This window comes from Neurospora hispaniola (genome assembly GCF_033458365.1).
Source record: "Neurospora hispaniola strain FGSC 10403 chromosome Unknown B0T23scaffold_4, whole genome shotgun sequence".
NCBI classification, from domain to species: Eukaryota; Fungi; Ascomycota; class Sordariomycetes; order Sordariales; family Sordariaceae; genus Neurospora; species Neurospora hispaniola.
In genome coordinates this window covers 1,566,182-1,581,110 of record NW_026944409.1, presented here as the reverse complement: position 1 = coordinate 1,581,110, position 14,929 = coordinate 1,566,182, and the positions used below count along the sequence as shown (strand labels likewise).

Genomic DNA, 14,929 nt, shown 5'->3' with positions numbered 1-14,929 from the left:
TCTCGTTGATTGTTATGACTTGTCTGTTGTAGAGCGTGCCAGTAACCCAACCCAGACTGCAAATGGTTATTTTTGTGATAAGAGAGCTACTAGCTGTTCTCACCGTCGTTGTCGCTGTCGTATGTGCACCTTCTTTTATCGTCTTCGAACTTCTTGCACAGAAGCTAAGGAACATATCATCTGGAACATGTGGCTAGTGTACACACATTGAAGACCCCGCAAATCCACATCTCATCGAAAGACATGCGGAGAGAATGGAACTCTGCCCAAAACCAGGCGGCCAGGGTTTGACGTTCAGTTGCTGCACCCCAAAAGTTGAGAAACTTGCGGTCTGCACTCTCTTCATCGGACACGTTGCATCGAGCCAAGGGTACTTCTTCCCGAGTCGATGTTTGCATTCAACATGCCCCGTATTTGAATCTTTTACTGCAAATTTCTCGCCACCATCATGAAGTTAATAAAGTCTTTGCCGGATGATGGACAAATTGTATAGCAAATATTGAGACAGAAAGGATGTCCAGTCCCGATCAGAGATAGTGGTGGAGAGTATGAGATCTGCATAATGACTTCTGTCTGCTCATTGGCTAAAAAGACATGGATACATATTTAGACACTCTGAGAACGTTCAACTGCCAAACGAGTATCATCTTAATTTCAAGAGTTGATGTTATATCATTCTTGTTATCTGTATCCATAAGATTTAAACTGTAAGATTCATAGTATTGGAAATTGAATTATGCTTTACCTAACAGCGAGATGTCCAGTAGCTGCTGCCCTGGCGGCGCCAATTAGCAATGAAATCAGAGACAATGAAGCTTGCACCTTTCCCAGATTGGTCGTTTTATGCGAAACACTGCCTGCCTTTGGGAGGGCAAGAGTAAGGTACCTTAACAAATCCTCTAAACACATTTTAATTATCTTGATATCAGCAGCCCCCCCCCCCCCCCCCCCCCTCTCCCCAAAAAAAAAAAAAAAAAAAAAAAAAAAAAAAAAAAAAAGTCTAGCTAGTGGAATCAGCAACTTGAAGTATGTGGCTTTGAAGTATCGCTTTAGGTATAAGCTCAATGTGTGTCTTGTACGATCTCGTGGCCGCGAACTCGTAATTTCTGCTTCTTCCAAAAGCAGCCATTGTAATATCTCGAGATTTTCAGCTTTCAAAAGCACCACCTAGGTACCTACCTCTTGTTACCCAAACTTGAATGCCCACTCCATTATGCAGTAGGTGCGTAGAATGCAAGGCACCACGTCTCAAGTCTCAGCCTCCTGTCAACTTCCGCCGATGTTGTCGCCGAGGTCAAAGGCGCGCTTCGTACACACAACTCAGACTTTGAGATACCAGTACGTATCTACGGATGGAGAGTAAATGAGCGGGTACCAGACGCAAGTGGGAATCTAATGAAATGCAGGCGTTGTCTCATTCGTATCATTCTCGTAAAATTCGAATGACACCCACCCGCGCCTAGCATGATCCAACTGAAAGTAGACCCTATGAGACTGCACGATTCTTATCGATAAGCCCTAAATGGATCCACAAAATAATCGACGCATCCATGGACCCCACCTCAAATTCGACATCAAACAGTCGCCTACCAAAACATTGGTACGTACCGCCTCTCAAGCTGCCCTTCAGTTGATAACCAGACATTAGTAACGACTACTCGCAGCTACACTTCACCTCGTCCTCAACAGCCTTCCATCCGGCCAGGCACCGGACAGAGAAGTAACCACTTCTATCATCACCAGTTCTTTTATCCCCAGCCCGCAAGCTGAAACGATCAATCGATCCAAAACCAAAACCTACCTAGGAACTCCATGGCCGCCGCAGGAGACACAATGCTTCATCAAGCGTCATCCTCTTCCCCCCCACGTTCTGCCTCATCTTCGGTGTCGGCAAACCAGAACAAGCGTCGCCATTTCGGCGAAGGCGATACCCAAGGCAACTCCAGCAAGAAGCAGCGCACCACAGCAAACTCCAACATCCAGCAGACAGCATCACTGCAAAGTAACCACCCGCACCAGAGCAACACCACCGCCGGCGCTGTAACCCCTGCATTCCAACCATACGAGTCCCTCCTCGCCAAGCTCCGGCCCAGATATGAAGTCAAAACCATGAGCGTCATGCCCTCGACTAGCATCGCCAAGCATGTCGACAAAGCGCTGCAACACCTCGATCGCTTCAGCCTGTGGGACCAATCCGTGCTGCCGGGCGTGGTGCTCCTCTCCGCTAAGCCGGTGGCTTCGAGCAAGCTTGTCACTATTGCCGAGCTGGTACGACGAAGGATCGGCGAGGGGGAGCAAAAGTGGTTTCAGTATAATGTACTGGCGGAGACGGAAGAGGAAGATGCTGGTGGGACGGAGGTGGTGGAGGATACGGTTATGGACATGACCAAGGATGGCGATCACCACGACGAGGAAGAGGCATTTGAGATGATGGGTATTCACAACAACCGCAATCAGAGACAACAGCAATATGTAGGAGGAGGAGGAGAAGGCCGGGCATCGCACGACCAACAACCGACGGTTTTTGAAAGAGCTATTGAGCCACCCAAGACTCGACACAATAAGTACGTGAGCGTGTTTTTGTCGAGAATCCCGATCGAGGAATTGAGGACGATGCGGAATGTTGTTGTGCAGAGCAACGAGCATCACATTGAGCATCTGAAAAAGAAGAGGGTAGGCTTGGTGGCTTGAGACCTGCCGACCAACTGCCCATTTGAAAGGATGGGGCTCGTGGGAAGAGTTATGCATTTATCATGATGGCAGATATTGCCTGTCACTCGGTCGGGGCACTATCATGGAGTTCAGGGGCATAACGAGCATGTTTGGTTCTAGAGGGACGGCATTGAGCATAGGCAATGACCCGCAGTAGTATCTTCGCGACTTTTGGAGGTTTAGTTTTACATCACAAATCTCTGTTTCGAGGTTAACAAACGATTAGGGCGCTGTCCGGAGTTATAGGAGCATCATGGGATATCAGGCCGTTTGTCTCGACACCTCGCATTATCAAGACATGAATGAGGATTACATTTTAAGGCTCATACGCTCAATTTTTTAATGCCCGCCGACGGTCAGGAAAGAGAAGTTCATGGGTTAAGAAAATCGATAAAGTGGGTGGCATTCTTCATCAATCACATGTTGTCATTAGACGAAAATTGCCACAATGCAGACAAGGGTCGCAAAGCAATGGGATTGTTTCGTTTTATAGTACCTCCTCTAAACTTTTATTCGTTAGTTTGTAATGCTTTAGGATTCCAAGTCGACCAACGCCGGCCCCATGCAAGCCATCAATGCCAAACGCCCGTGCCTCTCACTACAAATGATGAATAGTCATTTCAAGATCTCCTACCCCAATTTGCTTTAGTGCGCTCTCCATTCTAGTAGCTCATAACGTATCGTACTGGAAGCTCCGTCGTATGTTATACAAGAGATCAAAGATTAGTTTCCCTTGAGTCCCGCCAGTGGTAGTAACATCATTCCGGTGTGCAAAGTCTCGTTTGCTGGCTTATTTGGCGCAACGCCCGCCCAGAAGCGAGCGTTATACCATCAACAATTCGTAACATACTTGTCGTCGCTCAGGTCGTCCATCCATCAGTTTCAGTCTTCCTCAATCTCTTTAAGGCTGCTGCGAAATATATGTGATTCTCAGGACAAAGTTGACCACCACAGCGAGGAGCAGAATGAGGGCCAAAAAGGTCGGACCGAAGCGGTCGTCGAAGCCGGCCTGGCCCCTCAATCGTATCGACTTGGCTCGCCAGTGGTACGTCACTAGCGCATACACCATGGTTGCCATAGCGACGCCTGTGAAGAGAAAGGCCGAGATGAAGGCGGGCCGGTCGCCAAAGTTAAGCATGCCTATCGCCAGGGCGCCGAGGATGACGGTAAAGTTGAGCCATGAGAGAAAGGTACGCTCATTGGCGAAGAAGACCTTGGGTTCGACGCGAGTGGGGAGAGCAATGCGCTTGCCTGTGGAGGTAACGGATGATGTCAGCGGGAAGAGCGCCGTGGAACGGAAAGTAGAATGTTTGCTTACCTGGCGCAGTCTGGAGGAGAGGCTGACTCGACATGTTGATGAATTTCTAGCTTTGAAATGGTGCCAGGTATATCGGTTGAGGAGTAAGCGCTTGCGTATGTGTCGTCGAGATTTGAAGAAACTGCTGTCGGTCGTTCAAAGTGTTTTCCGTAGTGGCAATCCGGATTCAAAATCAAGCTAGCAGGCGGTCCGCGCACGGCTCCGGTTCCGTCAGAGACTCGGACAAGATATCCCACAGCGATTGGAGCTGTCAAACAAGAGTAGGGACGATTTCGTGCTGCGTCACCGACAAACAAGCTTCGTGGTTCTTGGGCTTTGTGGAGCACTGTTCGCTGTCGTGTTCTGCGTCTCGGGCTCTGGGAGGAAATTTTGTCCTTTTTCTTTCGCCAACACGACGTTAAAGTCTGATGTTTGAATGATGCGGCGCTGCAGCCAGCGAGAAGCTGCCACAAGTGGAAGAAGGTGATTCCTGCTCGCCAATTGCAAAGCTTCAAACGTCAATTGATCAATGAGAGAGGGTGGAGCTATCCTTCAACAGGCCTAATGCTGGATTTGTAGTGGGAAAATGGAGCCCACGTGGGCCTCCTTTTCAGAACGATTGGATGGGAATGCCTCCGCTCGACAGAGCTAAAGCGATACTGAACCCACCCCTCTGTCGTCACCGTGGTGACCGTGAACTCTCGACCGTGAGCATGCGCCGGATCACGTGCCATTTGTCAAAGTGCGATGTTCACCTGTCAGCTGTTCGCTTAGGTTGGTTATCACCTTCCTCCTATATCTAAAAGTCTTAGCGCCAAGTGTTAGTGCTTCCGCCCGGACCCCCGCAAAAACCTTAATACTCTTAAAATCGCCGTTCCTACAATCAATGCCTCCTACCTTTAAAGTATTAGAAAATACCTACCAACGAGGTTAATCCGGCCAAAATACCCCTAAATTTCCCTCCTAAACCTTCTTTACCCCCCGCAGCAAATTACACGCCATCACCCACTATAATAGCACCGCAATCGAAGCCTAAGAGGCCTCGTACCGAAGAAGGCCGCTATACTACTTTAATTACTATTAATTTTACTACTTAGGAATTTCTTAAAACTATAAAAGAAATAACTAAATTTACTATCGTTTAAGTAAACGTCCTTCGGGTTTTCGTAAAAACTATTAATTCTTAAATAAAATACTTCATTACTCGCTTACCGGCCTATTAAACCTAAATTAACGTCCTCTCCTAGGTTTTTACTAATGCTATTTAGTAGAAAATTTCTACTTTACTACCTACCCCCTACTTTTTAACCCTACCTACCTCCTACTTCTTAATCCTATTTACCCTACTCTTACCAGCCTAAATCGTTATACGTATCTTTACTACCCTAAATCCTAGATCTACCCTTCCAATCTATTCAATTATAATTCCCTAAACCCCTTTAATCAAGCCTACTTCCTTTATTAATACTATAATAAGAAATATATCCTCCTAATTAATTAATATTTCCTCTTATATTATAAAAAGTAAAGCCGCTACTCCCCTCCCCCTAAAATTAGATAACTATATTTTTATTTAGATAAACCCCCAATCTCCCTATAAAAATACTACTACCTATACTATTAAACGTAAAATTATTAAACTCTTTACTTTCTAGCCCGAAGATATTACTATCTACTATATAATCTGTTTTAATTTCGTTCTTATCCCTAGGAATAATAAAATATAAATAATTATTATAAATTATATTTACAATATTAGTTCGATTTTAAGTACTAATATCAAACTATTTAAATGTTAAGTAATATACGTTATCTTAGGAATATTAATAAAAATCTACTTTAGGAACAATACTATAGTCCCTACTATAGAGTATATTCTTAAAGAAATTTACATCCAAACTAATAATAGACTTATCTATACCCGTATCTCCTCTAATTACAATACGAATATATATTACTACGCTACGTAAATAATAACTTTCAAAACCCTTTAAACCCCCTTTAAACTTTTTAATACTAATAGTCTTTTTTAATTAATAAATAAAAAAAAATTATTTTTCTAATATTTAAAATACTTCGATTAATATAGCCGGCGTAGTTATATCCGTCTATAGGTCTACGAAGATTATAACAAAACTAAATATATAAAGGAATTTTACTCGAATCCCCTCCAATACGTAAATTACTATAGCCTATACCCTACTACCTATTTAAACTACCGGGTATAGCCGGTTAAAAAGAATAGTACTTACGTACAGCTATTAAAATAGGTCCGGGGAAATATAAGAATCGCCGGCTAAAAGAAATACAACGAAGCGAACGGCCTCTCCGGTTTAAAAAAAATTAGCAACTTATCGAATAATAATTCTACCTTTTCTAATCCCAAAAATTCGAATACTTCCTTCTATTCCTAACTATAACTTATAGTAAAAGATTTAACTATATTAGAGGCCCAAATTATTAAAGAATTATCTAATTCTAAAAATTTTAAAAAATTTATTTACTATTAATAACATACAATTAAAACTACTTTTTATTACTAATAGAAGGATATTAATAATAACCTTCCGCTATATTTAGCGCGCTAAAATTCTAAATCTTCTAAGTAAATATAATTAAAAGTTTAAGTACGTACGTAACCGCCCTCTATATAATTTCCTTCGAAGGCGCGGATATAATATTCCTATAAGAATTTTAAATATAAGTAATAAAGGAAGGAACCCCCCGGACTTTTTCGTTTAACGCCTATTCCTTCTATTTTTCCATTTAAATTTAAACTAAGGAGGCTAGTATAGAGCCCCGGGTATTTACATATATTAAAAAGGGCTTTACTATAACCGCCTTTAGCCTAAACGGCCGTAAAAATAGGGATATTCTATAAATTAAAGTCTACAGGATTACTTTTATTAATATTTATCAGTAATACACTAACCGGTTAATATTCGAAACTATTAACCGATAAGATATTCCTCCTAGAATTTTTATTACAAATAATTTTAATACTAAATACTATATTTAGCAGCCCGGAATCCTACCTTCTAAAGGGTGAACTTCTATTATAAACTTCTTCGTTAATAAAAACCTCGACTTAATAAGCCTAATTAGCGTACTAATATACGACTAAAGGAATATTTTAAACCTGATTCTAATTAATATCTTACTTATATTATACCGAATTATAAATAATTTAAATATTATAATTAACTACTTCCCCCTCGTCTCCAATATCCCTCTCTATTAATCGGAAAATCTATATTAGTATTTAAATTTGAAAAATAATTTAAAGGATATTAAAAAATATATTAAAACTATTTCCATATTTATTAACTCCCTAGAGATCGAGATTAGTATTATTAAAAGTTTAGAATTATTAGCGGAAAGTTTAATTAGTATCCTTAAATAAACACTAAAGGTTATATACTATCTATTTCGCCCGGATAGGGGAGTAAAGTAGTAAAATAAAGAAATAGCAATAGTAATACAAACTTTCTATAATTATAAGTACTATAATAAATCCTCCGACTCTAAAAAAGTCTATATATTACGCTAAACTTTCAAACAAGTAGTCCGGTAAGCTAAAAAAGAATTCTAAATTAATATTATAAGTAATATAAAAATTAATAAAAATATTTACCGTATTATTAATTAGTATAAACCCTAGGAATAATTAAACCCTCCTACCTTATAAACCCCCGATAATAGTACTATAGCAGACCCTACAGAGAAAACCATCCTACTAAGGAGGGTGCTACTCAAAAAAAATTTAATAAAGGATAATATTAAAGACAATTAAATATTTATAATACTACTATAGTATATTCTTTAATTTAAAATAATTTATATTAATAAAATTTACCGGTACTTCTACAACGTTAATAACACCTTTTTTAATATTAATAGTATTACAATCTAAATATTAAAAGTTATTTAGAATTTAATTTCCAAGCCGGTATAGGCCCTATATTAAAGCTACGTTAGAATTAGATATTACCCCTAAGTCTTTTAAAAAGTAGAAGTAGTAATAATCCCTAAATTAAATAAAAACCTAGTAACCGTAAAAGGTTAGAGGCCTATATTACTTCTCTCCTACTTTAAAAAGGGTTTAGAAAGGTTAATAGTTAAATAAATAATTTAATTTATAATTAAATATAGTATCCTATACTTATAGTAAGTTAGTACGTTTTTAAAGTACTCTACTACCGATATTATTACTATACTATTATATAATATTAAAGATATTTTAAATAAGGGCTAATCGCTACCTTCGTTACTATTAACGTTAAAGGGGCTTTTAATACAGTACTAAAGAAGTGCCTCCTTTAGCATTTTAAAGAATAGGAATAGCCGAAACGTATAGTCCGTTAAGTAGATTCCTTTATAATAGATTATAAAATTTATATCCAACTATTAAAAATTTTAATATTTATAAACCCTATCCTTTATAGGCTCCTATAGGGGTCTCCTACTTTACTAATCCTCTACTTTTTCTATATTAAACCGGTCTATAAATTAGGCAACTAAGTATTTAAATTCGGCTATATTAATAACTATACTATTCTTACCTTTAATAATATATTAGAAGAGTCTTATATTAAAATATAAGAGGAATTAAATTTAATAATCGAATAGGGCAGGAATAATACAATAGAATTTTTACTAAAAAAGATAGAAATCTAATATTCCTATAAAATATACTCCCCCTAAATACTTCTAACTATTAAATATAACGACTTTACTATTACAGCGCAATCTATAGTCCGTTAATTAAGGGTATAATTATATAGTAAATTTAATTTTAAATATTATATTAAGAAGAAAGTAATATTAATAAAGGTAATTGCAATTTATATTAAAAGTCTTAATAAAATATATACTAGCGCCTTTTTAAATTTAATAGTTAAAGTAATAGAAGTAGTAATATTTCCGAAGGTACTCTTTAATATAAAATTATAGTAGTCGGGCCTAAAATAATAATTAGCAATTAAAAAATAAGGTATTTACCTATTAATTAGTAGTAGCTTCCGTAATTAAATTAATAAAATTTAAATAATAGTAAATATTACTATCCGAACTAATTTTTTAATATAGTATATAATCTAATTATTTATCCTATACTATAAATTTAATACCCCCCTAATAAACTAAATTCTTGAATCTATTAGGTACTACTATATAATCCGCCTATCTATATTCGACCCGGCTTACCCTCTAATAAAACGCTTCGTATACCTCCGGTTTATAATTAAGCATCTCCCCCACTAGCTAACTACCTTAAAATCTATAGTATAATTAACGAACCCTTTCCTATAGCCAATATTTTAACCCTTAATCTATAATGGGAAGACGTATATAGACCCCGTATATATTTTTAAATAATAAGTTACTAAGGATTTTATTAAATAGTTAGAATCGTTAAATCCTATTAATATAATAATTTATAGTAACGGATTAATAATTAGTAAGTAGATCATCCGCTAGGAATACGAAGATAGCGAGGACGAATTTGAAAAGGAATTTATTAATTTCGAATATATAATTTTCTAAGGTAGGGAGGAGATTGACCGTAGGTACGGCTAATTAACTTAAACGGAAATTTTTAATATAGAAGTAAAAAATATTAAATATAGCCTTCAGGTTACCCTAACCTTTATTAATACTATAATACCGAAAATTATAATTTATTTAAATAATACTACTATTATCCGCGGCCTTCGTAATATTCTAATACCTTTATTATAAGAGGCCTTTATTAATTTTTAACGAATATATTCTAAATATAATCCAAATTTAATTAATATTAAATAAGTCTTTAATTATATAAGAATTATTAGTAATAAGTTAACCGATAAATTAATAAAGGCTAGTGTAGAAGGAGGCGAAATAGCGAACGAAATTATTATATTTATTTACTTAAAGAAATTAATTAAATATAAAGCCTAGAAGGTTTTCAAAGAATAATAGATAATTAATGCGCCCGACTTTTATATTAAGTACCGCCTTTGTACTAATCTAAAACCTTTAAAGGAACTCAAAGACTTAAATAAACAATTATTATACTACTTTCTAATTATACAAACCGGCTATAACGATTTTAAAAAGTATTATAAGCACTTCGAATATAAGGATACTCTATTAATTTATTCCTACAGTAAATAGAAAATTCTAATATACTCCTTCTATTATATAAAAGTATATACAATCTCCCTACTTTATAGTATATCTACCTCCCAGGAAAATATTTCTCTAATATTTAATATTAATTAAAAGTAATTTATAGTAAGGATTTAAATTTCGAAGTTCTTTAATTAAACTTATATAAAGAAAGACTAGTAGTATATTTTATAATAAAAATACATTAAAGCGGGAAGTAATATAGTTAATTAAATACATTTCCTATAGGACGAAAATTTAGAAATTGGACTAGGGTATTTAATAGAGATAGTAGATATAGTATTAAATTAGAGGGTCTAGCGGTTATAATAAAGGGAGGAGGTACTTGAAGGGGGGAGCCCTCTATAACCTTATTTACCTCTTTTCTTCCTAAACAACTAAATAGCGGGCTGCGTTTAATGTAATAGGCGCCTTTAAATTTACTATAGCCTCTAACTATAATTTTATATTCGGGTTTTAGCTTTTGGCTAGGAAAAAATAGGTCACGTGATACTATATTTAGACTAGACTAGAGCGGCCGCTGCTGAACGTCTCATGCCCTTCGGGAGGCGGAAGTAGACGTTAAATACAACAACAACAAAAAGCTTAGATTGGTTATATGTTAGTGACCAACGCTTGAGGCTACAAATGCTTGGCATTGCTGCCCGCCCGTCCTCCACCGCACCCGTCCAGCGGCAGCGGCTATCCACTCGTTGTATGTAGGGCAGTGTGATACTTGGGTACCTACCGACTCGGTGGCAGAGCGTATCGGCGGGCGAGCTGATCGCGTGTCCAGTGTTGGTGATACCTGCTAACGACCGTGTACAAGATTTGGGCATCTACAATTCTACATCTCAACAACCTTCTTCCCGCAGCCGTCCCCTAGCATCCCCTTTTCAACATCCCGGGGCGTCTTGGAGAGTATATCCACCCTTGTTTGTCCCTCGAAGAGCAGCTGTATGATTTGCCCCAGAGTTTCAGAGACGAGATTGGTTGGGCATTCCATTTAACGCGACAGCCTTTGGACCAGGGTCTCCTCCTCTATCGCATCGCACCGCAACAATCGCAAAATAAACGCCGACTTACACCCAACAACCACACGGCACCGCACAACAAAATGGCCTCCCCAACGAACTCTGTGAGGATAATTCGGCGGCTTCCTTGAGCTGAGCAGTTTTTACTGACTTTGCGATGCGAAAACCAGCCCCTGCCGCCCAAGCGCCTTGAGCAGATCGCTACCGACGTACGTTCGCCTTCGACCCCTTTTCCCAGCACGGCGGTCGTCAAACGAAATCCGGACCTGCTACTCGAATGATGCGAAATGCGCTGACACTTTTTTCAACAAACAGGTGTGCAACAGCACCTTCGCCAGCGTCGAATACTATGAGCACCCCAAGACCGCACAATGGAATGAGGCCATCATTGTACGTTTCCGCCACGTTGTCTAGTCCTCTGTCCCTGCCCGCCTGCTTTTCCATACCGCCTTCTCCGCATCGACAAAATCAGAACATTTCTCCTCTTCGACCCGGTGAACGAGCGAGGGGTCTTCGTGTGCGCGCCAGTATAGAGAAGGATCCCACGTTAACTGACCTCCGGTTCCAGCAAAAAATGCTCAAGGCGGTAATGTCTGAAGCGACCCCCCAAGGCGCCACAACCCCGGCCTACAAGTTCGCCGTCAACAGCACCATCGTGCAGCACGTAGTGCCCACCTCGCAACTCAACAAGGCCACCAGCACAAGTACATCGACCGGCACCGGCCCCGAGGGCGAGTCGACCTCGTCGGAGGCTGCCGCCCCTGCCGCCAGCAAGAAGGGACAGGCGGGCCGCCGCGGTATGCACAGCGCGACGGCGGGCTACTGGAACGAGAAGACGGACGGCATGTGGAGCTTCAAGTATGATGGCGAGGCAAAGGGGCTCGATGTTGTCATCATGCTCATTTGGATTGCCCTCTGATATTGTGGTTACAAAGAGAAGGAGGAGATGCGTGAGTTCCACCCGGTTCACCCCTTATGATGTGGGGATGATGGATGGATGGAGAGGCGCATGGTGAGGGACAGGGAGCCCGGAGTCAGTATACCAAACAAGCGAGAAGAACAATAATTTACTCTGTAATGATATCACAACCTTATCCATATGGTACTGAATGACAGAGATGAACGTGAGCCGTCCGTGGTGGCCTCATCGGTTGGATTATCACAAAGGGGGCTGTCGTAGCTGAACGGGGGTCCTCGATGGTGTGGTTATATTGAAGCGGCTATATGACTTCGAAGTCGGCATAACGGTCGCAAGATAATAATGCCTGCTAAAATCAAAGGACCAATACTTGTCAAGTGACCAACGCTGACACAATACGCCATAAGCCTTCTGAGATTTCTAGTGTATACGGCCATTTTAATGGAACCGGTGGGCTTCAGGGTTACAACAATCGGGGGACCTTGACCTGAAACCTCGGAAAGATCGTCGGCCCTCCATCGGACTTAATGCCCCGGGAGCTACGGTACGGCCAAGGCGGAGCTTGGCGAGCCCTGATCACGGATCACGGATCACGGAACTGGAGGTATCTTGCTTCTGCTACGAGAAAGTTCCGGGGCCAGGAAGCGCGGGTATGACGTCTATGGGCGTATTCCCATCATGCTTTGGCTTGTTCCACCGAGGCTTGGGGGCTCAGGCGGTGTACTTCTGATACATGGCCCAATATAACGTCGAGACACCAGGCTTTAGCCCGGCTTCCTATAAGCGAAAAGAAATCAGTTCGATCTGGGGATGGTGCCTCTTTTTGCGTTTTGCCCCTACATGCTGTCGCGGGTGCTCATGCATAGCGGGAAAGTGTGGTGGGCCAGGTATAGTTCACGATGAAAATACAATGAGCGGTCGTGAAAGCTTAACTGTCGACAGGATCTGAATCAGTTACTACTTGAACTATGATCAGCCCTGGTCGTTTTGCTGAAACCCGTACCCTCGAGTCGAGCACGCCGAGAGGTGGTGGTGAGATTTTTTGTTGGTAGGCTGGTTGGCGTGACTTTGATAGCTACGAGAAATGTCATCCGAGTGCTCGCTTCATGTTTGTCCCTTCGAGACTGTGTGTCGGTCACTGCCCGGCTCGCAGTCAAAACGCAGGTCCGTCTTCAACTCGCAACGGAAAGCCTGTATGTAGTAGTTACACCAGCTCGTCCGGAACAAAATAACGAAGACTGCAGCCGGACCAGACCACCAAAACCGTGACATCTCCGCAAACCCCAAGACGGGCTTCGTCTATATCGTTATATATATTCCCTTTCTTCATCCTTATGGTGCTTTATAGCGTCCAACACGCGTTTAAAGCCTTATAAATTCGTAGGTGTCTTGTCAAGTTGACGACGACATGGTGCTCTGGAGTCCATGTTTTTTTGTCCTGAACGAGACTAGGTACCATCTCTTAAAATCAAATGTGATTTGGCGGGTAAATGCTTTGCGAGCAATGTCTCCCGTTGCTGTTCGTCCTGCACCATGAAGTGTGGCATTGTCAACCGCACCACCATTGACCTTATTTAGTTGGATACTTCTTTGAAGGACTTGGATCAGCAAGAAATCAGCATTGAAACGGCGCAGCATCAATTATGTCGCCATATTCGCCACGCATTTGATCCGCACTCGAGTCGTGTACCTCCATTTGGATGATAATGATGAAGATCTCTCCCCATTGATTCTCGGATCGCATCGTACGTGTTTTGGGCGCTCTAACAGCCTTGCGAGCTCGACACGACGCCACGCGTACCATGCGCATACTTTTCGAAGAATGGATCAGGTTGGGTCCAAGTCAATTTCGATATCCCCATTTAGCGGCTGTTCGGCGCACCACCACGTGCAGAGGAACAGCTAGATGATTTAGTGTACACATCATAGCCGCCGATCATTGAAGGGGCATGATGAATTGTACCCCTAAATATGCCCCCTAATTAGCCAGTCAAAGTAGTGTAAAGGGTAACCGATTGTTATGGTAACAGGGAAAGTTAGATATCAGTTGTGTTGTACACTACAAAATAGATAAGCCCAACAAGAAGCGAACTACGCCACCGAACGCAAGTACTCCTCCCTAACCTCCGTACTCCAAACAATGCTGTCAGTAGGTTAAGCTGGGTTTCAGTGCCTGTTTCTTGTCTACATTTGATAGCATAACTTTTCCGAAAGGGAGACGCCGGACCATCAATCTTCAAGTTTATCAAGACAACCCAGACCTGGCGTGAAGATGGCGGTCGGTTGCCAAGACAACATTTACCAGAGGACGGTCGTCAGGAGTGAATGTGTAGATGTACTATGTACATATTAGCGAAAGAACTCCGTAAATAGGGATGATATCAGAAGGCGGGGTAGTGGATAAAGCAGGTCAACTCTCTCGGTGTCAGCGACCGCCTTGGCTTCGGGATGACAGTGTAGATATCGTCCGGATCGTGTCATTGACGTACGATCTGGCTCAGCGAATTCGGAGATGTTTGTTCGTTTGAGGGTTGATGTGCGACGTGTTACCTGAGATGGGAAATCGACATGCACTTTATCGGACGAAAAATAAACGGCGGTGGGCGAAGATGGTAACGGTGTTTTCATACCATCAGTGTCCGCGATCCGTCAAGGCTCGGGGATATGTAATATTTCAACGAGGCAACGACTGCAAAACCCAAAAGTGGTGCAGCTGTCAACATGTTGCAACCTGCCATTGCGAAACGCATCATACTCATACAGTCAAACCCCCTGTACACCATATGCGACCCCCCCCCTCAAAGGCAAATCCTCTGT

The 14,929-nt window shown here is 41.0% G+C and overlaps 3 protein-coding genes across 3 annotated transcripts; 2 read left to right on the top strand and 1 right to left on the bottom strand.

Annotated features, from left to right (window-relative positions):
• Nucleotides 1-1,213: 1,213 nt before the first annotated feature.
• Nucleotides 1,214-2,691, top strand: B0T23DRAFT_395721 (uncharacterized protein; the record flags this gene model as incomplete). The annotated part of the gene is made up of 4 exons (XM_062838201.1): nucleotides 1,214-1,218; nucleotides 1,254-1,338; nucleotides 1,464-1,600; nucleotides 1,806-2,691. 4 exons carry the CDS (start codon nucleotides 1,214-1,216, stop codon nucleotides 2,689-2,691), a joined length of 1,113 nt encoding a protein of 370 aa, XP_062692809.1.
• A 922-nt stretch (nucleotides 2,692-3,613) lies between these two features.
• Nucleotides 3,614-4,064, bottom strand: B0T23DRAFT_428631 (vacuolar transporter chaperone 1; the record flags this gene model as incomplete). Its single annotated transcript, XM_062840144.1, has 2 exons — nucleotides 3,614-3,963; nucleotides 4,031-4,064. The coding sequence occupies 2 exons, from the start codon at nucleotides 4,062-4,064 to the stop codon at nucleotides 3,614-3,616; spliced, it is 384 nt and encodes a 127-aa protein (XP_062692808.1).
• Nucleotides 4,065-11,189: 7,125 nt separating this feature from the next.
• On the top strand, nucleotides 11,190-12,489 carry B0T23DRAFT_379506 (Tctex-1 family-domain-containing protein). The gene is made up of 2 exons (XM_062837154.1): nucleotides 11,190-11,402; nucleotides 11,509-12,489. The coding sequence occupies exon 2, from the start codon at nucleotides 11,543-11,545 to the stop codon at nucleotides 12,110-12,112; it is 570 nt and encodes a 189-aa protein (XP_062692807.1). The 5' UTR covers nucleotides 11,190-11,402; nucleotides 11,509-11,542; the 3' UTR covers nucleotides 12,113-12,489.
• The last annotated feature ends 2,440 nt before the right edge of the window (nucleotides 12,490-14,929 follow it).

Coding starts and splice junctions, on each gene's coding strand:
- B0T23DRAFT_379506 (XM_062837154.1), top strand. CDS start 11,543: ATGAGCACCCCAAGACCGCACAATGGAATGAGGCCATCATTGTACGTT.